The 27,171-nt window shown below is 43.5% G+C and overlaps 1 protein-coding gene across 1 annotated transcript in view; it reads right to left on the reverse strand.

Annotated features, from left to right (window-relative positions):
• Window positions 1–11,243: 11,243 nt before the first annotated feature.
• The window catches only part of ADAMTS2 (ADAM metallopeptidase with thrombospondin type 1 motif 2), a 489,415-nt gene continuing 473,487 nt past the window's right edge, over window positions 11,244–27,171 (reverse strand). Inside the window, exons 18-22 of the mRNA XM_044664491.1 lie at window positions 26,139–26,271; window positions 22,534–22,741; window positions 20,489–20,618; window positions 19,484–19,573; window positions 11,244–11,698 (exon numbers count right to left, since the gene is read on the reverse strand). Coding sequence (XP_044520426.1) covers window positions 11,250–11,698; window positions 19,484–19,573; window positions 20,489–20,618; window positions 22,534–22,741; window positions 26,139–26,271 — 1,010 coding nt within the window. The 3' untranslated portion in view covers window positions 11,244–11,249. The remainder of the gene's footprint in view (window positions 11,699–19,483; window positions 19,574–20,488; window positions 20,619–22,533; window positions 22,742–26,138; window positions 26,272–27,171) is intronic.

Below are 27,171 nucleotides of genomic sequence, written 5' to 3' on the forward strand. Positions count from 1 at the left end.
ATCCACTGAGCTACCCAGCTGCCCCACCTTTAATGTTTTAAATATAGCATTTCTAATTGCTGCACACCATCCCTAACTTATCTAGGAGTCCTATGACCAGGAACATGATGGCTGTTTGTGAATATTCCACATATATCTGAGAAAACTATTGATCCCTGCTTTTCTCTATTAAGTTCTCTCCATACAGCTATTCTTTACAGCTTCTTTAGCAGAGCTCATCTGCAATTTTTCTTATTTATTTATTGTGTTCAGGTAGTAGGTAGTTACTTATCTTCCCTGATTTCTCCTACCTCAGGCTATTTGAGAAAGTGTCCTTTCCCATCTTTTCATATTAAAATCCTTCCCTTTGTTTAACACCTAATTAAAATTCTGCCAATTGCATCAAAAGTCATCCTTTCATGCTTCCTTCTTCAAAATTATACTCTTTCTGTGCAGTGGACATAGTAGTTACTGAATAAATGTTTGTGTCAAATTTTAAAAAATATAATTCTTATAATATTCAGATGCATAGAATTGTAGCTGTCCAGGCCGTCTCCATTCATACAGAGGCAAGATTAAACTCAGATCTTCTGATTCTAGGCCAGTAATGGGCAACCTTTTGAGCTTGGTGTGTCAAAATTCACCAAAAAACCGAGCAAAACTCTGGTGGTGTGTCCCTTTGAGAAAAAAACCATAATTTCACCATAATTGTAGTTTAAATAACAAAATGTATAATTGTAATATATAGCTGTATTTAATAAACCAAAATAGGTAAATTAATATAGGTAGAATTGTCATCTATAGTGCACAGAGTGTCTATACTACACTACATCAAATGTTCATCCTTGGCATGTGGCCCCATACTTCTCTGTATGAAGCTGCAGGCGGTTGCATGTCATCAAAAATGGCTACTGTGTCATAGGTTTGCCATCACCGTCCTAGGGCATGGCTTAATGCAAGTGGACCATGCCACTGGCCAGCCTCTTCTTAAAGGTTTTACTTGGGGAGGTTAGGAGAGAAAATCTCATCACCCAATTTCTATTTAGTCAGTCTGTTTTGGGCATGAATAAGACATTATAAAAATGAGGCAGCACTATAATCTATGGTCTACCTTCTAGATGGTCACTGTTGAAGTGGAATCTAAAAGGCCCCAAACTTGTAGCCTAGAAAGATATAATGGACCCCCCCCCCCCCCAGTTTACTTAGTTTAAAGATGAAAGCCCCAGGTTTGACCATGTCACCTGAGTGTTCCTCCCTGAGGGAAAGTCCAACTTCACAGTCTCAGCTAATCCCATCAGGTGTTGAGGACCTCTTTTGTACAAATGGTTTCCACCCCTTAAGACCCCTTAAGACCGAAGTCCTTTACTAAGATGGCCCAGTCCTTGCCAATCAACTATCCCTCTCATCCTCAGTCCCTGTATTCCCCATGAAAGGTATTTAAGCTTCCCACTTTAATGGCTCCTTGGAGTTGTCAGTCTAACTTGGTTGGCTCTCCCAGGGGTCAGTGCCCAGAGTAAGCAGAGTTCAATCCTTGGACTCTGTGTGTGGCGTGCAGCTCTTCATGGAGGCCTAACTCAGCCCTGTACCCCTTTCCTTAATTAAAGAGTGGTTTTTCTGACTATTTAATAGTTCTGTGTTTTTTCCTAGTTAACACCGCTAATGAAGAACTTCACGGAAGAATAGAAGTAAAAGATATCAAAGAAATATTTTATGGGAAGAGAATATGATTTGCCGTGTGGTCCAGGTGAAGGATGAGAAGCTGAGTGTGCCACTGATATCCTTAAAAGAGCAAGAGAAAGCAAAGAGACCTTTAAGCACATTAGATAAAGTTAAGAAGGATATGGGCAGGAGTCACATAGGATGGACAGTCATGGAGAGGTTGTTAAGGGAACATACAAACTGAATAATCGAGAGAATGACCAGATAGATGATGTGGCTGCCCAAGTCATCTCTAACAGTATAATAGAATGGAACCAATGCCATGGAAGTCAGCGACTCATTTAAGCAGATGGATTTTTCAGAGGATGGGATGGAAGAGGGGTGTGAAGAGTGACCTGAGTAGACAGTCAGCACTATATCCTGAGGTCTAGATGTCAAGTTCACCATGATTTAAAAAATAATTCTAGTCGTTAGGAACTTGTTTGCTCCTTTTCTTCTACTCCCATCTGCTCCTTCCAATTTATAGATAACATGAATACTTTTCTTTGCATATGTAAGACTGATGGGGATCAGAAGAGATCTATAACAGTTTTTGATTGACTTCTTTCCCAGAGTTCTGTTTTTTTGATGAAGTTATGGAAGAACTAAGAACTTGGCCTTTAGAAAAAGAATAAGTTATGTTTAAATCCTAATTCTAGAGTTTTAGAACTTCCTTCACTAGGAAATCATTCATTCAATGGATTTTACTGAGTGTATAATATGTACAGGGCCCTGAGAAAGGTACAGATAGAAAAGGCAATAATTAATAATTTAATTATTAAGATAATTATACAGATAATATATATAATAATAGAGATACAGAGATAATTACGATGATTCTTATTATGTTAGAACTTGTAATGTGGGAGAGGAGACATGGCAATGGCACAATAATATACAAATGTGAGGGCAGTTAGGTGGCAAAGTAGATAGAAAGCCAGGCTCAGAATGGAAGGTCTTGGGTTCAAATCTGACCTTAGACACTTCTTAACTGTGTGACCCTGGACAAGTCACTTAACCCCCATTGCCTAGCCCTTACTGCTCTTCTGCCTTAGAACCAATACATAGTATTGATTCTAAGATGGAAAGTAAGGGTTTAAAAAAAATAATATAAATGAGAATGAGCCTATATAAGTGTTAAAAAAAAGAGAGTGAGGCTCTATGTGGGCCATAAAATAGAACTTTGTTGCTGGGAGGAAGGTAGGCCAGGACCTTAACTTCTTCCCTTGGCTTTTGTTCTGGTTCAACTTCACTTGCATGCCACCTGGGAAGGATCTTGAAAGTGAAATGAGCTTTTAATCCCCAGAATACACACCCTTCCTGAGGTAGGTTTTTTTTTTTCCAGAGTTTCTAAGAGGGATTTAGGAACACAGGATCCTCATCAAGGGATTGACTAAAGTTGTAAGAAACTTTCTTATTTTAAGTCAAATAATTATCCAAGACCATCAACTTCCAAACAGCATCAAACAGGGCAGAAAGGCTTAACCTTAGCCTAGGGTATTTTGGTTGACTTTTATCAGTTTTCCCAGCTGTATGATGATTCACATTCATTGCTAAGGACTAAAGAGCTGTTATTTTGTCCTTATCAGGGAGAAACTTTTTGTAGATGTCTCCAAAGAACTGAAGCTCCACAGAGGATAGCAAAGACTATCTTGGCAATCACAAGAGCAGTGGATATGTATAGTGGAGACAAGTAAAGACATACACCCAGAAGAGAAGGTGATGACCTGAGGAAGAAGAGGAGCAAACTTCCCTGGGTTCCCTGGCCATGTTTTTGCTACGCTTATATTCTTATGTATATTTCTGATTGTGTGTGTTCCATATATGTGCCCTCTTCACTCATGGTTTACCTGTGGGAAAGCAGATGCTATGCCTACATGGAAGGACTTTTTCTTTTTACTTTATTATGCTCATTGATTAAATAGCTTTTGCTTCAAACTAGTGTTTCCCTCTGGCTGATGAGCAGAATATATACATATATATATATATATATATGTAAAATGAGATATGGAGGATATATAATGATATGGTTTTGAGTGGCTCTTCAATCTCGGGGCCCTTGGTAAGAGGGACTTCCCCATGTGCTATATCAGAAGAGTTCAAAATACTGAGTTCAGGTTAGGGAGGAGGAAATCATAGCATGTTCAAAGAGAAGATGAAAATTGAGCCACAGAGAGAAGGGAAGGGAAGGAATTCTAGGAACAATATGAGTAAGGACACAGGTTGGCGAGCATATGATGTTTTAAGAGATCTCTTTGGGCTTCAGTTTTTTCATTTATAAAAGTGGGACAACAGATGTCATATTTTTCACAATTAAGACTGTGTTGGTGTCTAAGAAAGAGCTAGCAGAGAGGTAAAAAGTATGATCTTCCCCAAATTGGAGCTTAGAATCTAGGCTTGTGGAGCAAGCTTCATAAAATGTTCCACTTGTAACCAAAAGGGAATGATAAAGAACTATGAATTATCAAAGCCAAGATTAAAATATTTTAGAAAAATATTCATGTTATCTATAAACTGGAAGGATGAGGTGAGAGTAGAGGAAAAGGAAAAACAAGTTCTTAACAACTAGTTTTGTTTTGTTTTGTTTTTTTCTTTTTTTTAAAAACCAAAATGACCCTGACATATAAACTCAGGATATAGCTCTGATAGTCCAACTGAAACAACTCCCTGCAACCCTTTTCCATCCCATCTTCTGAAAAATGTACTGGCTTAAATGTGTTACTGACTTCTATGACATTGGTTCTATCGTATTATATTGTTAGAGATGACTTGGGTAGCCACATCATCTATCTAATAATTCTCTCAAGTACTCATTTTGTATGTTCCCTTCAACTATGCCACTCACAACTTCTTCACAACTGCCCATCCTGTGTTACTCTTGCCCATATTCTTCTTGAGTTTATCTAATGTGTTTGAATTTCTCAATAGGGCAAGAAACATAAAGGTGCCCAAGGGAGCAGCTAGGTAGCTCAGTAGATTGAGAGCCAGGTCTAGAGATGGGAGGTCCTGGGTTCAAATCTGCCCTCAGACACTTCCTAGCTGTGTGACTCTGGGCAAGACACTTTTTACAAAGTCACCCCCATTGCCTAGCCCTTAATGCTCTTCTGCCTTGGAACCAATACACAGCATTGATTCTAAGAGAGAAGGTAAGGGTTCAAAAAATAAATATAGCTGCCCTCAAATTACAGTCACTTCAATTGTGGAGTGGGAAAGACCCTGGGATTCAAGGTCCCACAGAGAGACCCAAGGAGACAATATTTATTCCTCTCCTGCTGACTCTCCATTTTCTGGCACTATGTAGTAAGGCTAGGAGAGAGGAGGAGGCTTGGAAACCCTTGCCCCTGTGGGTAGAGATGTTGACATTGGGAATTGAAAGGTGAAATAGCCATTTGAGAACTTCCTTTTATTTACTAAGGAGGTGTTAAATTCAGTAGTTTCTACACTGCTAAAGGAGTGTATAAAGTAACATGTAAATCTTAGCACTACGACAAAGTTCCAGTTGCCCAGCCTTAGTTATATCTCTGCCTATAAAACCTTGCAAGGCAAAATGTTTCACAAGTCTGATAAAAGTATTACCTCTGAGTTTCTTAGATGAGTCTGAAATTTAAACAATACTTAATGCTGGGCGCAGTAAGGGATAGAAGGGCATGATCTGCATCTCCCTGGCTGGATTATTAGTACCTTAAGGACGACGTAGCCATTTACATGTGAAACAAAAAGGGAAGGATGAGGGACCAAGAATTTTCAAGGGCAGGACTGAATATTTTAGGCCAGATGGGAGGAGAGGAGAGCCCCTCCATATGATGCTGGAGTCCTGACCATGGCTCAGCCTCTCTGGTGCTGAGGTTCCCATACTTCTAAGGCCATCAGGTCCTTTGGGTTGGGATGTGTCGAAGGTGTAAGGAGGGGGGATGGGATAAAAAGAGCCAGAAGGCCGTTGGTGACAGTTGGTGACAGTTGGTGACAGTTAAGACCAGAGGGGATTCTGGGTAATTCTCCAGAGGAGGAAGGAGGAGAGAGGACTTCCAGCAGAGGACTGAGAGAGGGAGGAGGAGAACATCTCAGCTCAGATCCAGTCCTGAGGGCGTCCTGAGGATCTTTCTTTGGACATTGAAACTCTGATTCCCTGGTCAAAGGCATCCCATCGCCTTTCACCCATCAAGACTTCAATCATTGAGTCAGCTAAGTGTTTGGACTCCATTTTGGGAGCGATCTCTTGGGCTCCTTCCTGCATTACCCAACCTCACTGAGAGATCCTTTCTGGTCTAACTTACAATTATAGAAAAGGATGGAAATAGAAACAGAAGGAGAAGAGACAAGGGGGGAGACGCTTAGGAGTGGGAACCCAAAGGTTCCCGCCCAAGTGACAGACCCCATAGCAATAGAGAAGAGGGCACCCCAAAATCCCTCTGCCCTTTACCCCTTTCCCCAGTCCCTATATTGATATTAATAAAAGCCATTCATTAGTCAGATAGCATTCCGGAGTGCCTGAGATGATGGGGAGGGGAAATCACAAAGGTTAATGAGTCTGAGTGCATTCAAAGACAACACGAGCAGATGTTTGCAAAAACAAAGACATTTGAACTTTAATAAATTATAAAATTTAAAGGATCAACTCTGTATATACATGTTATGCTACTGAGAATGGGTATTGGTGGCAGTTACCTGTAAGCCATGGGTACCATAATCCCTTGTCCTGCGGAACAAGGATTCTGCCCGAATGGGCAAAGGCTGTGCGTCAAATGTGAGTAAATAATAAATGCACGACATGATTCAGTCCCTGGACCCCCTGCAAGCCTTATTGGGGGAGCACCATTTGTATTGTATGTGCAAACTGTCAGACCCTAGAAACCTAAATCTTGTTGAGGAAGAAGAATGGACCTCCATCTCAGCTCATTAACCTGCAGATGGGCACCAACCGGAGGCAAACCCTCCCCTGACAGGCAGTGGTCACTCTTTCAACTGGAGTGCCAACAGGATCCACGTAAGGCCAAAGTCAAGAGGCTCAAACACTTGTGAGAGAGTCAGTCTGTGCCCAATTGGTCCTAAGGTCCTTAGCCAGAGAGTGAATCTAGCCTTTCCGGCCACCATCAATACTCTGCACTAGGATTCTCCTGGATTTCTGGGGCTGAGGCCTGGGATCTTCATGACTTGGCTGCAGTTCCAAGACAGTCATGGAAGAACTAGGATGTGACTTCCCAGAGGGTTCCTCCCCCCCAGCCTGCTGTGAGGGGTAGACAATGGTTATAGACACCGGTCTTCCTGGTCCCCAGTACTGGCCCATCTCCTCCCAATCTCTAGCACCTTCCCATGCTATCCTGTGGACTCTGAGGCCAAGATCTGAAGCCAGAGTTCATCAGAGCTTCTTCACTTTTATTTTAGACTGCCTACAAAGCTTGCTTGTTCAGTCTTGTCCATTATGGGGAGGCTGTGTGCTCAGCAAGAAGAAAAAAGGCCTCTTAGAGACCAGGTCTCTAAGCCTCACCTCAAGAGGATCTTTCCCAAGGTCCAATGCTTTAGAATGTCATTTATGGAGTAAAACTGTAACCACGAGGCTTTCCCAACTATGCAAACACCTACTCCACAGCATCCTTGTGGGTAATCACCTAGATAAGAGCTCAAAACTTGCAGGCTACTTTTGACTACAGGGGTATCCAAATAACTCACTTCAGTTGGTATACCCTCCCACAATGGACACAAGATCCCAGATGAGTTGAGAGTGAAGGGCCTAGAAGTTATCCCTTTTGCCTTTTGATTGTACAAATACTTCCGTGTTCTTGGCATCAAAAATAAATGGCACTTGAGATGGGAAGCTTATTTTTGGAAATATTTAAAGTTGAAGGCTGTAAATATTACTTTTAAAATAGAAAAATGCAATAGAAAGTGCTTCCCTATCACTAGAATTCTTTTTTCTTTTAAAGAAACCCTTCCTTTTACCCTAAATAGTAATTTCCTGGCTGCTAAGTACCTTTAGGCATCTCTAATATGTCAGCAAGATTCCTAGATTTCTTGTCCCATTTTCACTGCTCTCTTTCTAAGGAATACATCTTCCCTCATTCAAATGCACAGTCTCTCTCTACTTTCTCTGATCTCAGAAAATGGGTTGACTATTGTTTTGGCACTCTTGGATGTGACCAGCACTCACGTTGGTCACACTGAGGACACAATGGTCACACTTGGGAGCACGTGCAAAGCAAAAGGTCTCAAATTAGGGAGAGATGCTAGTAGGAAAATAGCCTACTAGTATATTCTCTAGTAGGAATGTCCAGCATTGATCAGCTGCCCATTTTGTTAGTAGTGTCCCCTAAGCTTGCACTCTGTTCCTCACAATAGGCCCTAACTGGCCCTTGGCCTCAGACAGGAGTTAGAGTATAAAGAGTGCTAGAAATGGTGTTAGAGAATCTAGATTTGAACCCTGACTCTGCTGAGGTTGTGTGACTTTGGACAAACCACGTCCCCTTTCTGGGGCCCACTCTCCCATCAGTAAAATAGGGAGAACAATAATAGTACTACTTACTTCCTAGAGAGAGATACTATAAGAACTCATGTAAAAGTAGACTTAAATCGTTATTGCGCCCTTAGTAAAATAGGGATCATACTTTTACCTGCCAGATGGCAAGGGCCATCTTATGGGGTCTCCTGAAAATCTGAATTTGTTTTCTCTTTGACAGGCAGCAAAGGAAGTGGTACATGACCAGAGAGACTTCTTTTTGCTCTGTATTATTCCCCAGGTATCTGGGTCTTATAGTCTTTGATTTCTTTTGCCAAAAGTAGGAAGACAGGCAGTGAGAAGCAATTGCTAGATTCAGCTTCTGCTGAAGGAAACTGACTTGGCTCCAACTGGTGATATTCTTGGATGAAGAAGAGTGGCTCTTTGGAAACCCCAAGCCCTGTCCCTCATTTTCTTGGAAGTGACTGTGAGAATGTACAGATACTAAGTTCATTTCAAAATACTCAGTGTCAAGCAAGAAAATGATTCTGCAGGGTTGGGGGTGGATTAAGTTTCATTTAAAAAACAATCTCACTGCAATAAAAATTGGAGCTTTGAAAAGGATCTCTCTGTCCCTAAAGATCCATAGTGACTGAAAGCTATATGAACAGGTCTGGAAACCACTTTTCAGTAGTGAGTTCCATATGAAAAAATTAAAGGACAATGGAAAAGAGCCTTGTTCCCAAGGATGCCAAATTGGGTTATCTGGAATCTGTAGCAGGGTAAAATCAATTCAATGGTTCACTGTTCACTGATCTTCATCACACAATGAAGAGGAAGAATAAATATGGTCTCTCTCTAGGAGGGGCCACATTCTATAAATATTTTTCCTTCTATTTAAACAATAAACTCTTAGTATTGATGCCAAGAAATGCTTCCATTTTTTTTCTTTTCACCCTTAGAATTTCAATCTCTTCTCCCCAGAGCTTTGCCACCTACCTTTACAGTAAGAGAAATGAGTATCTCAGTTAATCTATAACTGTTATGGCAATCTTGGGGTCTTCCCTTCCAGGGAACCCACAGGGTCTGGGTCCCAGAGCTACCATTATATGGAATGTTGAAAGACAGGGGAAGCTATCAGAGCACCTTTGGTTATGCTCCCATTATGGGCACCTGAAGACAGGGAGCAGGAACTAATACAATGGACCTGACATCAAGGGTTACCTTGGGCAGGCATGGATCACATACTCAGGATAAATGAATGCCCCAGCCTCTCCTGAGCAAAAAGCTGGGTGTGAGAAGGATGTCCTTGACTGAAAGGGCAGTTCCTAGTTCTCACCATTGTTGGAAGATAAAGGTCTTGGCACACATTTTTCTGTTGCTAAAGCACCATTGATTTGTAAACTGTCTAGTTTATATTTCTATGTCTAGTCATAATCTCCAACAAGGAATCTAGAAAAAGATAGAGACCCACCAAGCTTACTCTTCCCCATTGACAGAAAAGCTGGATTACCAAACTTTGGGGAAGGGGAGGGCAAATAATTATTCTATGGATACCTATGGACCACTAAAGGACCCTTCTAATGGAGGGAACCCTGATGGGATTTCATTTAGGGGTGGATACTAGATTTGGAGTGGTGCTGATACCCTCCTCCCAGCATCTTTTGAACAGTTTCTTTGGATACCCTGACAAGGGAAGCTAGGATACCTTGATCTCCTATAAAAACAAATCTTGAAGGATTTTTAAGGCTAGCAAAATACAGGACCTCCATTTGCCTTTGCTTTAGTGTTCCAGAGTAAACCCCAAAATAGCAGAAGATGTGATGTATAGGGGATAATGTACTGAAATGGCAGTGAGGAAACCAGAATTTTAGTCCTGACTATCACTAGTTAGCTGAGTCCCTTCCACTATGGCCCTCTGTTTCCTCATGTGTAAAAAACTGTCATTGGACTTGACCTCTAAGCTCTTGACCTTTACTCTAACATTCTGGGACATCCTGCACAAAGTCTTCTGTTTGCTCTATTTCCTCTGCCTAGCCCAAAGGGCCCCAATCAGACCAGTGCTGTTTAGCATGGGTATCCAATGGAACTCTCACCAAAAGTAATTTCTTCTACTTGAGCTTCTATATTGCCATCAGCAGTCCATGAAGTGAACCAGTCCTGGATATTTGGCAGAGATTTATGGAGAGATCTTAGCCTGCAATAGCAGGCAAAAGGTCTTTCCATCTCTTCTCCTCCCTTTGTTGGCTCTGTTTGGGTTGGAGGCTGATAATAGGAAGGGGGTCATCACTGTAGGGAGGTTGGTAAGGGAATTGCCATGAGGAAGGAACAAGTTTTTTCCTCCATTAACCTTTGAACTTGTGTGTGTGTGTGTGTGTGTGTGTGTGTGTGTGTGTGTGTTTAAAAGAAATTTCCCAGTTTCCAGTTAGAGATGATCTAGTTTGGAGTCAGAGGTCTTGGCTTTAAATCTTGTCTATATTGCTTCCAAGATGTGTGGCCTTGGACAAGTCACTTATCCACTATGGTGCTCAGTTTCATCATCTATACATTGTAAGAGTTGGACTAGATAATTTCCAAGACCCCTTCCTTCTCTAAACATAAGGCCCCAATGATCCATCATTGGCTCTCAAATGTGTCTCCACCTCTCCCAAGGTGAAACCCAAAGGAAAAGAAAATTTGGTGAGGCATTTCAGGGGCTGACTCATCCTGAGATCAAGAACTAAGAGAATGTTATTGGGCCCAGGGGCAGCTCCTGCCCTCTTTGTAGTGGAATTTTTGTGGCCTGGGATTCTTTCCAAGAACCTTCTCTATTTTCTCTTGGTTTCATATCCATTCTGCTAAAGGTTGGTGAATGCCATGTTTAAATAGCAGCCTCCCAAGGGTGACCCCAGGTTCTGTGTGCTCTGCTAGAAGGAATGTCAGATAACTAAGTGGGAGGTTTCTCTGACTCTGCATTCCCCACTATCATGGAAACCGACCTGGTCATCGCCCCTCTGACACCATCTCTCTTTCAGTCTTTTAGAATTGGGCATTTCTGCCATAGCACCACTCCTCCCTCATTTCTAGGATGGGCATTACTATGCTGCCAGTTAAATCTCTCCAAGAGGAAAAAATATGCTACCGATGGCATCTTTCTGATTTATTAGAACCTTCCGAGCATCTCTCTCCTCCATTTCTCAGCAATGAGCTCTTGGATCCTCTGGTTCTTGGTCCTTTCGTATGGGGTCCTTTTATGGGGGATGAGGTTGGGCTGCTGGACTTCGTTGTCTGGGCCTTGAACTTTATAGGGCGTATCCACAGCATTGATGTCTGGATGTTCCTCTTCCGTGATATTGGGACCCGTGGTATTAGTGGGAGTCGCTGCGGGGGGCGCCAGAGACGGCTGTACCTCTGGAGGGGTTGGGAGCGTAGGGAGCAGTGCCTCAATGTCATTGTTTCTTCCAGGGGTGGGCTCAGTCCCGTTATCTTTGGTGATGTTACTGTAGAGGTTACAGGACTTACAGCAGAGCTGGTTGTATCCTGGGATGGAGCAGTAGCGAGACAGGACTTCCATCCGGCAGAACATTGACTTGTCACCTTGACAGTGTCCCTCTGAAAGAGAAAAGCAGGACAGATGACCAGACCAGGAAAATGTCACGTGTGGATTGCTGACCAAATAGCCAGGCCTCCGTCCAAACCTGATACTGTTAAAAGAATAGCAGAGCGATAGCTCAAATGCACTTAGCTACACAATGTCTGAGGAGTTATCTGCAGAATATTGAATGTTAAGCATTTTGGGGGCCCATAAACAGGGGTTTTTAACCTGGGGTCTGCAAACTTTTAAAAAATATTTATTTATTCATCTACATGTGGAAATAATTTTTCTGTGCTTATTTTTTTTAAACCCTTACCTTCCATCTCTGAATTAATACTGTGTATCGGTTCCAAGGCAAAAGAGCAGTAAGGGCTAGGCAATGTGGGGGGGGGGGGTTAAGTGACTTGCCCAGGGTCACCCAGCTAGAAAGTGTCTGAGGCCAGATTTAAACCCAAGACTTTCTTTATCTGGCCTGGCACTCAATCCACTGAGCCACCCAGCTGCTCCAGAAATAATTTTTAACATTTGTTTTCTGATATTTTAGGATTCAGGTTTTCACCTTTCCTCCCTTCCCTTCCCCACTTCCTGTTTTTAGAAAAATATTTTGATAATTCTATTTCAACACAATCCAGTTCCTTTGTAATCCTATGTATTTAAAATACATTTAGAATCCAGGATTGTGAGAAAAGATCCTTGGCCTTCCCTAGACAGGCAAAAGGGTCCATGACACAAAAGAGGTTTAGAACCCTTGCCCTAAAATGACCATCCTTATGGCCTTTGTCAGGGTTGGATCTAAGAGGTGAATGAGAAAGAGCCCTAGGCTCAGTCTGAAGACTCAAGTTCGAATCTTGTTTCTCTTTTATAAGGAATTGAGTCAAATGGACAAGAAATCAAGCCATTCCCCAATTGAGAAATGGTCAAGGGAAATAAATAGGCAGTTTTCAGATGAAGAAATCCAAACTATCAGGAATCACACAAATCTTGGTTCTCACACTTATTAGGAGTTTGATCCTGAGCAAATAATTTTTCTCATCTGCCAAATGGGGATGGTACTATTTGCACAAGGCAACTGTGAGTAGAGTACTGTGTAAACTTTAAAGTGCTACAGACATTCGTGGTGCAGGTTTACTTTGGAAAGGCTGTCTTGGCTGCCCTGGACTTACAGCGAGCACAATGCCTCCTCCTAGCCTGGCAGGGGCTCTCCCACCCCAGGTCCCTGGGAGACGTGGCAAAAATAGGCAGTGAATGGAACACTTGCGAAAACAGTATTCTTCAGATGACTCATTTGTGCTCAGCTGATTCATCCAAATATTTTGTTCTTCTGTCTCCAAAGGGTTCTGCCTAGTACCCCACGGGTCTCCTTTTATCCTGTGTGCCCTGGAGCTATTTTCTCTAATAAGAAAAGGCATTCCTGTTGGGGAAGTCACTGCAGCATAAGAAGATAGTGAGTGGTCTTAGTATTTTAAGATTGGGCTCTGGAACTTGGTATGACTGGGTCACCACGAGTGATCCTACATCTTTTCTCACTTCTGATGTTCTGTGGACTTACTGGGGAAATGACTCCTGGCGAGATATCTTGGCCCTTTCCTGCCCTCCTTAAAGCCCTTTGAGGGGCTAGTGTAAGGCTGGATTGCCAGTGTTTGGGGAGCTGGGTGGCAGAAGGGCAATCTCCATCCAAGGGAAATCCCATTCTCACTGAACATGTCTCTTGGGTCCCTTCCACCATGAAAATTCTGTTGCCCTATGTAGATTCTCTATAGGAGAAGGGCAATTGGGTGGCTCAGTGGATTGAGAGCCAGGCCTAGAGACAGAGGGGTCCTGGGTTCAAACCTGACCTCAGATACTTCCTAGCCATGTGACCCTGGGCAAGTCACTTAACCCCCATTGCCTACTCTTACTACTCTTCTGCCTTGGAACTAATTCACCGTATTCTCTTAAGATGGAAGGTAAGGGTTTAAAGACAATTTTTTAAATTAAAAAAAAATTTTTCTACAGAGAGCTGAAAGTTGGAGCTATGAGAGTCACTGAGATAGCAAGAGAGAAAGAGGGCCTGAGGACAAAGGGCAGTCTTGGGATGTTGGGAGGAAAAAGACACAGTAAAGGAGATCCAGGATGAGAGAGAACAGCTAGGGCTTCACATTCAACAAGTCCTTCAGGTAGATCATATTTCTCCTTAGGGCTGCTGTTCTCTAAAGCATACTTTAACCAAAAGAACAAATAGCTTAGAAATTGCTTTTAAAGTCAGCTTTTATTTATTTTTTTGTTTTAATTACGTAAGCAGCTGGCTCAAAATAGCAATTCACTCCAGTCATTTATTTATTTATTTATTTAGATTTTAAACCCTTAACTTCTGTGTATTGACTTATAGGTGGAAGATTGGTAAGAGTAGGCAATGGGGGTCAAGTGACTTGCCCAGGGTCACACAGCTGGGAAGTGGCTGAGGCTGGATTTGAACCTAGGACCTCCTGTCTCTAGGCCTAGCTCTCAATCCACTGAGCTACCCAGCTGCCCCCTCCAGTCATTTATTTCTATTTGTTCTGGGAATGAATCCTAATTGGTGGGCGAGAGACTTACCTAAAGTCTCAAAATCAAAAGGTACCAGTGAGGTCATAGCACAGCCTCTGACCCAATATGGATCTAGCCTTTCCTTCCTCTATTGATGGCCAAACTCATTGCACATAAGTGGTCTCTTTGGCTTTCAGAGGGCTCCAGGCTATTCCTTGTAGCCTTTACTAACTACCTGGTCCCAGTTCTTTTTTCTGAAGCCCCCCAGAGAAGGCTGAATCCTCTGATTCTTCCTAGCTTTCATAGATCTTTTAAAGATTTAAGTTGACCCTTGTGTCCCTATCCCGGATGCCTGGTGTCCTCTAACTTATCCTTGATCCTGCAATTGTTTCTAATTTAATTCAACAACACTTAAGCATCTACTATATAGAAGGTCCAGAGTAATGACTATGAATTCAGACCTGAGCCTGGATGGTCATATAACAAGTTTTCAATTCTTGCCTCACTCATTTTGGACATCTTCTTCTGGACACTTTCCGACCTGTTAATGCCCTTAAATTGTGATAGCCAGAACTAGCCATGCTGTTCCACTTTGGGTCTGACAGGAGCAGAACAGACAGTGCTACCTTCTCTAATCCACACACTGTCCATCTCTTAACACATCCGTCCTGAAACCTTTTCCTCCCTTGGTTTCTTTGCCCTTAGGAAGGTAGCACACCATAGTAGATAGTGCTAGGCCAGGAAGACTGAGGTTCAAATTCCATCTCAGGTACTTATGTGACCCTGGGAAAGTCACTCTACCTTGTGCCTCATTTACCCTACCTGCAAAATGAGGATGTTGGAAGGTCACTTAGCCCTTTCCAAGTTTAAATCTATGATCATTCGACATCGTTATGTCCTGTTCTTCCTACTTCTCTTTCTGGTCATCCTCAGTCTTATTCACAATATCTTTTCTTCCTCCCACATCCCAAGTGTGCCCTTTGTCCTCAGACCCTCTTTTTCTCTTGCTGTCTCAGTGACTCATAGCTCCAATGTTTAACTCTCCGAAGAGAACTCCTAAATCTACATTGGATCCTAGGATTTTAGAGATTGAAGGGGCCTAAGGGGTTTGGAAACTCTTTAGAGGTGGAGGGGACTTAAGCAATCATTCACTTTGAGCTTTTCATTTTGCAGTGAAAAAATGAGGGTTCTCCAAGGGCCGAATGACTTACTTGTGTAGATTGACCCAGAAGTGGCTAAGGCCCAAACCAAGACACCCCTGATTACCCCAAACTGGTGTTCTCTGCACTGCACCAGGAGCCCTCCATATCTAGTACCAACCTCTTCCTTGGGCTCCAGGCTCATCTCTTCTACTAGACATTACCACTCGGGTATTGTGATAGCATCTCCAGTTCACATTCTTCTCAAGCTGAGTCTCATTTTGCACGGTACCTTGACTCTCCTTTCCCTGGATGCTTTGAGGTCTAGTTTTACAATCTGACTGTGTCCAATGTGTCCCTCCTTAGCTATCCATATACTCCAAGTTGACCAAATCATGGGTGCTTACTTAGCATTAGAGAAGCATAGATTTGGGGCTGGAAGGAACCTTAAAGGCCATCAAGTTCAAACCTCTTATTCCACAGACAAGGAAACTATAGAACAAAAGAAGTTAAGGGACTCTATGACTGAGGTGGGATTTGAACCCAGGTTTTCCTGACTGCAATTCCCATGTCCTATCTACTATATTGTGATACTTTTTTACATTCTTATTGATTAAGTCTGCTCATACGGAATTGGATTTAAACAAGGCACTTATGGTTTGGGGCAGAGGATGCAGTAATTTCAGCCCAAGGTTGAGAAAACTGACCATCACATATGAAGGGAATAATCTTCCTGGAGAAAACTGATGATTGGCTGTTCGTCCCAAGGCTCGCTTATAAGGGGACCATGAAGTTACTTATACGCTATCGAGAGAAAGAACACCTGAACTCGGGAAATCTGAGTGATAGTTTTTACTCTTCCATTAAACAGATTTTTACCTTGGGCAAGTCACTTCCTATCTCAGAGCCTTAGTTTCCTCTTCCGTATAAAAGGAGGTTCTTTGGACTAGTTGGCCTCTTTCTAGGGACCCACCAAACTCTAACCTCCTATGAATTACTCTCCCATTATCACCCAATACTTTCTTGAAAGGACTCAAGCTGGAGTCTTCTAGGCTGCCATTTACTATACTATAAAACCAGAATACAAGACTCACACTCATAGGGGCCAGGATGGGAATCCACCTTTGCCATAGTGCCACTCTTTCTAGGGACTGCGGGCCCCACGGAACATGCTTCTTGCCCATAGCTGCATACATTCTGAGGGTCATGGTTCTTTCTCTAGATTTTTTTTTTAACCCTTTGAAATGCTAGGAAAGCCCAGGTGTATTTCTAAACCCAGGAAATACACTGACAGCCCCCAAGTAGTTTCAAAAAAATATCTAGTTCAAAAGCTCAGCCAATAGAAGGATATAGAGCAGGAGAGAAGCACAGACCAGCAAAAGAGCATCTCAGTAGAAAAGGTACCAGGGTCACGGACGGGATAGGTCAGCCTCCCTCTGATAGGAAGGAAAGCAAAGATTCCTTCAAAACTGTTTTCTTTCTCACTTGCAAACTCCCCTTGAGTGGTAGGTTTTATTCATCACTTCAGGTGGGTTTTTACTGTTCTCCTCTCTTACTGGCCTATGTTTTCCTGAAGGGCCTCTCAGCGGCTACATTTTAATAAGAAAAGAATTGGAAATCTGGCCTCAGTGGGATAGACCAGTGACAACTCAGACTTTTTGAGGCTTGCATTACCTTAGACCAGGGTACATTAATCCCTTAGCCAACCAAAGGCCATCATGGGAGTAGGGATTAGGGGATGGGGTTCCCTCTGGGCTTCCCAGGGCCCAGAGTTACACCCTCAATCTCCATCTTGATCACGGAGAGAATGGATAGTCTGACTATGCAACACAGACTACTCTAATACTTCTGTCAAAGACCAGTTGATTATGGGGCTTCCTTCCTCACAGGCTTTGAAGTAAAGAATTTTCAGCAAAGCCTTATTACTTCTTGGCCTAAGGTATTTATTCAGGGCTACTGAATGTCATTCAGTAAAATGCATCGTGCCACCCTACAGCTGTCTCCATATCTGTCCCATCCTCAAGTAATGACTTGGAGAAACTTGTCCCTTTTGAAACTCAAAACAAATTCTTTAGGGTCTTCCAAACTATGGCATCCATTTCTCTCTGTCTTCAGATCCTGAGTTGGAGAAGGGACTGCCTTTTTATCATTTCTGCAGGACAGTCCTCGTAAAGGGCTTTGCAAATCTTAATGCACTATAGGAATGTTGTAGAGTAATTGTAATTATTATTACAGGCTAAAGTGGCCTCACACAAAAGACCTGGGAAGCAAACTGAAACAGCACATCTTTAATAGTCTGTTAAATACATACAAAACACTAATAAAATATCCCTGATAAACCAAAGTGCATATAGATGTGGTGCCCAATGCCCGGATACCTTATTGCACCACTCTCGACGGCCACCCATATCTCAAAACGTCACTAAACAGTTAGTTGTCTATTGAAAGTTTGAAAGTTAACAGTCGTGAACATAGTTATACAGTTAAACACCGATTATTTTACATAACAGTATTCAGTGCCAGTTATGTGTCTTTGCTTTGCGGTCCTGTTGATGGAATATTAACAGCCTTTCGGGATGGGGGTGGGGGACATTTGTCTAGACCGCCAGCATTCAAAGATGGAACTACGTGGTAGGTGGGTAACGACACTTCTGAAGGGCTACATTGCCGCAGAGCTAGAGATTCGAGTCTGTGCCCTGACAGGGTCCTGCTTAGGGGCGTGGGATGGCCCCCACCTTAGAGCCTAGGGACCACCTGTTAGATGGAGAGATGTAGCTGGAATATGTACATCCTACAACTAAGATGTCTTTTGAAATGCTCTCTAAAGGACTAACTCCTCTTTTCTTGGCACAGAAATGTCACGGGAAGTAACGAGGCCATTTGAATTTGGAGGAAACAAAAGAAAAAAAGGATTCTCTCTCCTTTTGGGAACTGTGCACATTCCCCTAAGAACCTTACTGCCTTCTTGCCTGTGCCAGTTTGAGTCAGATCCTGGCAGACAAGCTCGTGATGCCAGGACGATGTTTGCTTTTGAAGTCAGGCTTATTGATCAGTGCTACTACCTTTCACCTTTAAGGCATTTTTCTCAATGTTTCTCCTAAGCAAAACAGCCATAACAATTGAGGTAATTCTGTAGTGGTTTCCGCAGTCCCATTGGCCACTTGACATATCTACATGAAATAGTCTCTGACTGTTTGTTTCTTGGTCAGTCTCAGCGTCAGACGTGTGCAGGGTAGGAACAAAAGACCTGGGAGGCTGATGAATGAAAACCCAGAACAACAAGGTCTCTGGGGACGCTACGCCCGCTTTCTGGAGCAGGGGAGGGCACAGCTAGGGTGGCAAATAGTTCTGCCACGTGCAGAAAAGCCCAGACGTGGCGAGACACAAAACCCTTTATGAAAATGAGCCCGGGCGCCCTGGGGAACACAGCAAAAGAGACAGCAGCAGCAGCAGTAGCAGCAGCAGCAGCAGCAGTGAGTGAAGCCTTGAAACATTCCCACAGGATGGAAACGTGAGGAGCCTGCGTTGTTCTGAGCACTGCGCGAGAATAAATATGAAATGAAAGACAGAGAAAGAACAGAGCCCGGTGCCCTGTGGGAGCATGACACGTGGGGGAAGCTGGGCAGGGATGGAAGGAAGTCTCTCATTCATCTGTCTACCCTGTTGGAAGGAAAGCAGGCTGAGGGGAGGAGATGTGGGGGTCATTGGGCAGAGGAAGAGGAAGAGAAAGAAACTTGGCACTCCAAGTTGGTCTGTCGTCAAGGGGGTTGTGATCATGTTCATGACCGAGTCTTGGTCTTGGCCCCAAACTGCACATCTTGGAGCAGGGAGTTGCTTTTCACCTATGCCCGAGAGCCCCAGGCTGGTGGCTCCTGGCACTATCCCGGAGGAGGCCTGGGCCTCACAGCAGAAATTCTCCTTCCCATGTCCACAGGCCGGGACAATCATCCGCCTCCAGGGCAACACGGGCTCTGAATCAGAGAGAGGCCAGGCATTGAGGAGGCCCCTGGGAAGAAAGAAAGATTCAGCCCCAGAGAAGACTCAGGAAGAGTCAGGGGAACTTTCCATAGAGAGAGAGGAAAAGAGCCAAAGGCAAGATCCGCAGTGGCCCAGGCATGCAGGAAAGGCCAAAGGCAGAGTTATAAACGGGTCTTTTACTTGACGAGATTTTCTGGATTGGATAGTCTGGATCTGGACGGGACAGCCACTGGATGAGGTAACTCTTCTTGGAAGGATCCGAGATGTTTCCTAAGAGAAAGAGAACAGAGATGTTGGAGCCAATAGGGGACGTCCTACAGACCTCAGCCCAGGCTTTGGACAGGGGGATGGCTTGGAAACTTAGAGGAGGCTGAGCTATTAGGGCGAAGGGACAGGGTGAGAGGGGAGTCCAGCAGAGAAAGGGGTGGGGATCATTATATTAGTTAGGATCCATCTGGAAAAGCTTCCTAGGAATTAGGCTAGAATATTGTCATCATGAGCCTTTGAAACCTTCACAAACTCAGAAGACTGAATGATAAGAACTTTCTTGAGCCAAATTCATAAGCAATTATCAGCAAGGCTCCTTAACACAATCATTGCAAATGGTTTGGACTAGATTGAATTGGATATTTAACCTTAGTAACACTTTCTTGGGCTAGAAATCCCACAGTGGAGATCATGCTTCAGAACATTCTGGGATTGAATGGGACACACCCAGGGGGATTATTTTGACAGCTCTGCCTGGATCTGAGAACTTCCTCCCTGACTTCTTTTGTACAAGAGGCAACATCTGAGGTATCATGATGGCTGTGACAACACCTCAGATGAAGGCAGGATGCTATCACCAGAAGAAGTTTAATTTCATCATAGTTCTTTGATAGTGGACGCTGAGTCATCCCATCTTAAAACCCAATTAAAGATACATAAGATCATCCAATCCTAGATTTAGAGTTGGGAGTGACCTTAGAGGCCACCAAGCCTTCTTTTCACAGATGAGGAAACTAAGGCTCAGAGAGGTTAATATGCTTTGCATTTAACACACAGTTGGTGAGCATCTGAAGCAGCATTTAAATTAATATATTCCTAACTTCAAGTCCAGTGTCCTATCTCCTCATTCATGTTTCCTCTCCATGTGATCCTCTTTGATCCTAAAGGCCAGTCTGGCCAACCTTGGAGAAGGCTTACGGGGACATATGGAGAGTCTGCATGTTCTTGCTGTCTCGGGCCGTTCCTCCCGACAGGAGCCAATGGTTCCATCCTGGGTCCGGCACAGGACCTGTCGTTCTTGAGTGCCATTCCCACAGCTCACTGAACACTGGAAGAAAGGTGAATCATTAGTTTTTCCCATACATGAGACTGTCTAAAAATCTATTCTGCATTTGTATGTTTCTAGTTATTTCTACACTGGGTCTTCACTCCCTTGTTCAGTTGTTTCAGTCATGCCCAACTCTTCATGACTCCATTTGGAGTTTTCTTGGCAAATATACTGGAGGGGTTTGTCATTTCCCTCTCCAGTTCCCCTAATTCCCTCCAGCCTCAAAATGTAGCAGGGAGTGTTTTTGCTCTGTGTGTGTGTGTGTGTGTGTGTGTGTGTGTGTGTGTGTGTGTGCATAGATTAATACAATATCTGACACAGAGTAGGTGCTTAACAGATGCTTGTGATTGACTGGCATCTTGTGGATCAATCTGAATATGGTGCCAAAGTACTGGCAATAGAAGAGAAAAACCAGCCTCCCCTCTGGACATGAAGTTTTGGGAGACAACTTTCCATGTTGTTGTTATTGTTGTTGTTGTTGAGTTGTATCTGATTCTACTTGATCCCCATGTTGATGGAGTTTTCTTGGCAAGCTTTGCCATTCTCCAGTGCGTCCCCATTTTATAGATGAGGAACTGAGGTAAATAGGGTATAAGTGACTTGCCTAGGGGTCATATAACCAGGAAGCATCGGAGTCCAGAACTGAACTCAGATCTTCCTGATTTCAGACCTGGTGCTTTATCTACTGTGCCACCTAATTGCCACAACTATTTACCATACATACATGTTTTCCAGAAATATAAGCAGAGCTACTAAATCTTCACTCATATTGCCTTCTGGCTTACAAAGCACTTTCCACAGGTGATCAGAGGTAGCCCCAGGTAGACGGCTTGTTCTTGTTCCCATCTGAGTTGGCATTTTAAGCTCAGACATCCAGCTTTGGCAGGACAGACTCATACCTCTGCTGAGTCTCCCCAGGGCAGCCACAGCCACAGATTCTCAGAGACAGAGCAGGCTTTGTGGGTCAGGAGCTCCCACAACACCTCATTTGACAGAGGAGGAAACTGAGACATGACTAGTAAGAGTTGAACTGGAGCTAAATCTCAGGTCTTCCAAATCCCATTCCCAGGTTCTTCCCACTGAAATGTGTGCCTGCTTACTGAAGAGGAATCAATTTTCTTTTTCTTACTCTTGTAGAAAGAATCCTTTCTACATCCTCCCTGGCAGGTGGTCATCCAGCCTTGGTCTGCAGATCTTCAGTGAGAGGGAATCCATTCATTACCTCCCAAGGAAGCCCTCTGCAGTTTGGGCAAACAAGTCTTTCCTGACACGAAGTCTCAATTTGCCTCTCCAAAACTCACTTCTACTGCTTCTCTCTGCCTTTTGGGGCCAAGTGAATAAGTCCAACCTCTTTTCCACATAGACCTTTAGAAGACAGCTCTCATCCTCCCCTCCCTCAAGTCTGGTTCCACATCTGGGGACTATTTATTCCATCAGAATTCTCATGTTCTTATTGGATACCTTTCCTGTCTTCAGCTGGATAATTTCTGTTCTGTCTCCAGCAGAATCTGCTTGCGTGGCCCCAGTGAGGCCCTTCTCCTTAGCCTGCCTCTTTGTGTCCCTAACAGAGATCCATTTATGATCTAATTGACTCTCTCTGGACCAGAGTGCACCATTAAATCTTCCTTCATTCATGCCACAGTGAAGGAAATGGCCTGTGTCTCTACTGTACTGCTTTAGTTCCCACGGTTATCTTGGTGTCTACCAGGATTTGGAAACTGTGACATCCCTACCTGCTTTAGTGTCTGAGTTCAGGGTCTACCTCTGGGGCCATTTTTCTCCTGGTGTTTGGGGGTTCAGACAGACTTCTGCCCCTGACAATGTATACAGTGACTTTTCCATTGATAAACCACTGAGGTGTAGTATAGTGTAGCCTCCTTGGAGGCTGGGATTGGATGGAGAAGATGGAGCTCACCTGAGACCAGGGCCCAATTCTCCACTGTCCAGGGCAGAGGTCCCGGTTACAAGCCCGCCTGCCCTCTGGTCGGGCCTCATTGCAGTGCTTGGTATGGACAGAGCGATTGGTGTTGTCATGCAGGGGCTGGACGCAGCGTACGGAGCGGATCTGGTAACCAGTTTTTCCACAGCTTTTGCTGCATGGCTCCCATTCTCCGGTGACCCACCTAGCAGGGCCCAAAACAAAAAATGGTAAACTCTCTGGCACTATCAGACCCAGGCCTCTTGGGGCCTGCATCTCCTTGCCATCCCTGCCTTGACTCCCAACGTTCTGGGGCTCATATGAGTACAGAACACAAGGAGGGAGGAAAGGGCTGGATCCACGAGGGTGGGCATCAGGCAGTGCGAGCAGTAGGCAATGGCTCACCCATGAGGCCAGAGGGAAGCCACCGGGCACCTTGGGTGGGTGGGAGAGGATCCCCTGGCTGGGGGACAATTGAGATACAACTTGGCACTGAGTATACTCACTCAGTACGGCTCAGGGCCTGCCTGAGGAGCCAGAGGGGATGATAAGGAAAATGATTCATAAAGACCAATCAGTCTGATCAGCAGATAGGAGGGAACAGATTACCTTGTTGGGTCTAGAATCGCAGGTGCCCTATGCACTCCAGCCTCCCACCCCAAGGCCTTGAGAGCCCTCAATTATTACTCCAACCCCTCTCCAATATACCCAGGTCTCCTGCCCCCAATCAGATATCCTAGATATCTCCTCTGACCCACCCTGATACTGCACGAAGCTGCCCCTTCCTATCTTATTCTATCCTCCTCCTCCTTTTTTCTAGCCTGACACCATCCATGCACCTTGGCTTCTACTCCAATCCTTTCTTTGTCCACTACTTCCTCCTCTTACCCAGATACTGCATAAGCCCAGATCTTGCCTCAAAGTCCTGAATGTTCTCATTTTCCATAGCCTCACCTCTCCGACTTGCTATCCCCTCATAGCTCCCAATCTCCCTTTGGCCCTGGATGCCAAGAGCCGTGGTGGGGAGTCAGAACAAGAAAAAGTCAAGTCCCTCTGGGAGAAATGCACCGAGGGAGACAAGGGTAAAAGTCTAAGGGGGACTTCCCAGGGAATATCCTATGCCCTAAGTCCACATCTACATAGTTGGGCCTTTTCTATACTTGAAGGGGAAGGAAATACTATGAAAATATCCAGACTCCAGCATCAGGGTAGGCAAAAAGGCAGATTTTTCAAGCCCAGGCCTGATTTCACAAGTTTAGTGTTGGGATGGAATTGTCACCAGCAAGCTCTTTATAGTGTAGGCTTAGATAGTCAAATGCTATTGAGCAGGCTGGTGTCTGTGGGGTCTGGGAGGGGAATGTAGAGGGGACTTTCTAGATAAGTGGGTGATCAGTTACCTGATGAGAGAAATGCAGAAAAGGGTTGTGCTCATTTATCCAAGCAGTATTATCTGGAAGGTGCAAGGGAGGTGTGTGTGGTTGGCCCCAACTTATGGGTGAGCAAGAGTGGGTTGACTAGGGGGCAGCTCAGTGGATTGTGTGCCAGGTCTAGAAATAGGAAGTCCTGGATTCAAATCTGGACTCAGACACTTCCTAGCTGTGTGACCCTGGGCAAGTCACTTAACCCTCATTGCCCAGCTCTTACTGCTCTTCTGCCTTGAAACCAATACTAAGTATTAATTCTAAGATGGAAGGTAAGGGTTTAAAAAAAAATAGTGGGTTGACTTGGACATCCTAGAAGGATGATCTCTTAGCTTCTCACACACAGCTGTCTGAAATCCAGGATTATGGGCTCTGGAGTTTGAAGGGGACCTTAGAAGCCATCTAAGCTTAAAGGTTTCAAACATGCAGCCCTGCGGGTTGCATTCAGTCCACAATACTCCAGAGGAGAGCTCAAAGCAGATTAAAATGTAATTGGGAAATATCTAAAAAATAAGTAAAAATACAACAAAACGCAAATAATGTTAATATCTAAGCCAAGATGTGTCGGCAGGTATTCTTATGTATAGTTTTAGTGGTTCTTATTTTTATATGAGTTTGTTGCCCCTGATCTAGCTCATCCCACTCATTGTGCAGATGAGAAAAGCAATACTCTGATTGGTTAAATGACTTTCCCAAAGTTTCTTACAGGTAGTTAGTAAAAGAGCCCATTTATTAGCATCCTTATCTCCATTTGAAGATCTCTGGGAATAGGGATCTGAGTACTACTCAGGGCTATCCATTCCATTTTTGGATAGTTCTCATTGTCAGGAAGTTTTTCCTAACTTGGAGCTGAAACCTGGTGTCTGTAAGGTCTACTTACTCCTCCTAATTTTGTTTGCCAAGCAGAGAAACTCTAATTCTGCCTCCACATTATAGGCCTTGGAAATTTGAAAACAATAATAATGGGCCTCAAAGGTTTGTTTTCTCCAGGCTAAATATTTCTGATTCCTCTGAAAATTCTTGTATGTAAACATTTCTATTCTCTCCACCATCCTGGTTGCTTTCTTATTGGACCCTATCTAGCTTACCATTTTCCCTCCTAAATATAGCACTCAGAACTGAACACAGTATTTTAGATGCATCTGACATGTAAGGAAATAATAATGATGATGATAGCTAGCATTTATTCAGTGTTTTAAGATTTGCAAAACTCTTTATAAATGTTCATTTATGTCTTGTCCAGGATTGCATAGCTAATAAGTGTCTGGGGCAGAATTTGAATTCAGATCTCCCTGAGTGACTTGCCCAGGATTGTACAGCTAATAAGTATCTGGGGCACAATTTGAATTCAGGTCTCCTTGAGTGACTTGCCCAGGATTATCTAGTTAATAAGTGTCTGGAGAAGAATTTGAAATCAGATCTCCCTGAGTGACTTGCCCAGGATTATCTAGCTAATAAGTATCTAGGGGTAGAATGTGAATTCAGGTCTCCCTGATTCCAAATCAGGAGCGTTATCTACTATGATGCCTGTCTTTGAAAATTATTAGTATTATAGTCTGACTATTGGACTAGGGCTTTATGGAGAATAGCCTAAATACTTAAAATACTTAAAACTAACACTGCTAAATTATACAATGGAAACAGTCTATGTACTATCATACCCAATTGCTATATTAGATGGTTTGTTTAACCAATTAAAAAAAATAAAGACAATTTTCAGAAAAAAAGTATTATGGTCTTACTTTTTCTAGACTTCTTTGTCCATTAGAGAGAGTAGGCAGATTGACTCAACCTAGATTCTGCCTCCTTCCCCTACTCAGGCATCCTCAGGTCAGCTGGAGCTACCTTCTCAGAAATGCCATTTCCATGATCAAAAGGATCGATAAAATAAACAAAAAAGTCATTCTGCAATAGGAGCAAGGTGTTTAAATTAGCCCCAGATAATCAGTTTATGGGTTCAAGGGCAGGGGCTATAGGATAATTTTCCCTAAAGAAGTTTTCCTGCTCCTACATGTCCACATCTCCGCTAACAGGGAAGGACACCTTTCTGGGTGAACAAGGTTGCCTTAGGGCTCTGGGGAATCTGGAGAGGTTTTAGGAAACCTACTTCCTGTAGGACTCCGGCCTCTTTCTGGGGTTAGGGATGGGTAGTGGAGGTAGAAAAGAAAAGAGAACACTCACACAGGCTGAGAACACTCCTGAAGGTTGCATGCTCTGCGAATTGGTTTAGGCTTTGCAATGGAGTCACAATTACTCCGATGCACCATCTTGTGGTCCAATTTCCTTCGACAGCCATATCTGGTAAGCTGGAAACCTAGAGTAGATCCCCCCCATACCCGCCCCACCAAAATTGCATTAGAGTTTATTTACATGAAGACAATGTGAAGAAAAAGCCTCCCTAGGTTTCAGATCTGTAGTGAGCTCCATCTGAACCCAGCCACCAGAAATCACCTTTTTTATCTTTATGTATTTTTATAAATACCCAAGAGCTGAATGCAAGAGTCACTACTGCTTAAGACCTGTTGTGCAAGATTCAGTTGCTGAGCCAGTTATCAGCAAATAAAGTAATTTCACATATAAAATGTGGTACTCTTTCCTGGAGTAGTGAGGACTCATGTTGTGTCCTTCTTCTATAGCTGACCTTATCTGCAGAGATATTATAGGGGAATAAGTCTTCCTTGCTTATATTTTCTATTACTTTAATAAAATAAGTTTTGCTTCTGCATTGATTCACATTGTACCCTGTTCCCCATCAACTTAGATCCTCCTAGGTCATGGAAAAGGAAGGGAAAGAGGAAGGGAGAGGAGAGAGTGAGACAGACAGACAGAGACCTAGACAGATATATGGAGAGAGGCAGAGAGACACAGAGAGAGATGGAGAGAAAAAAGAAGAGGGAGAGAGAGAGGGAGAGAGAAACTGAGACAGAGAGAGAGAGAGAGAGAGAAACAGACAGAAAAGAAAGAGAGAGAGAGAATGGGAAAGAGAGAAGGATAGAGAAGAGAGACAAATGGAGAAACAGAGACAGAGTGAGAGATAATGAGTACTTCTGTATCCACAACAGTTATTCTGTATATTATTGATTTCGGCAGAACTCAGTGGCCTATGGAGCCCTTAACCTTCTGGTTTTTCTCATGCCGAAGATTCATAGAAAGATGATATCTTGGAGTTTGAGAGTTGGGGGGATGGGTTTGGGAATTGAGACTATCTCATCCA

Source organism: Gracilinanus agilis, chromosome 2 (assembly GCF_016433145.1).
Source record: "Gracilinanus agilis isolate LMUSP501 chromosome 2, AgileGrace, whole genome shotgun sequence".
NCBI classification, from domain to species: Eukaryota; Metazoa; Chordata; class Mammalia; order Didelphimorphia; family Didelphidae; genus Gracilinanus; species Gracilinanus agilis.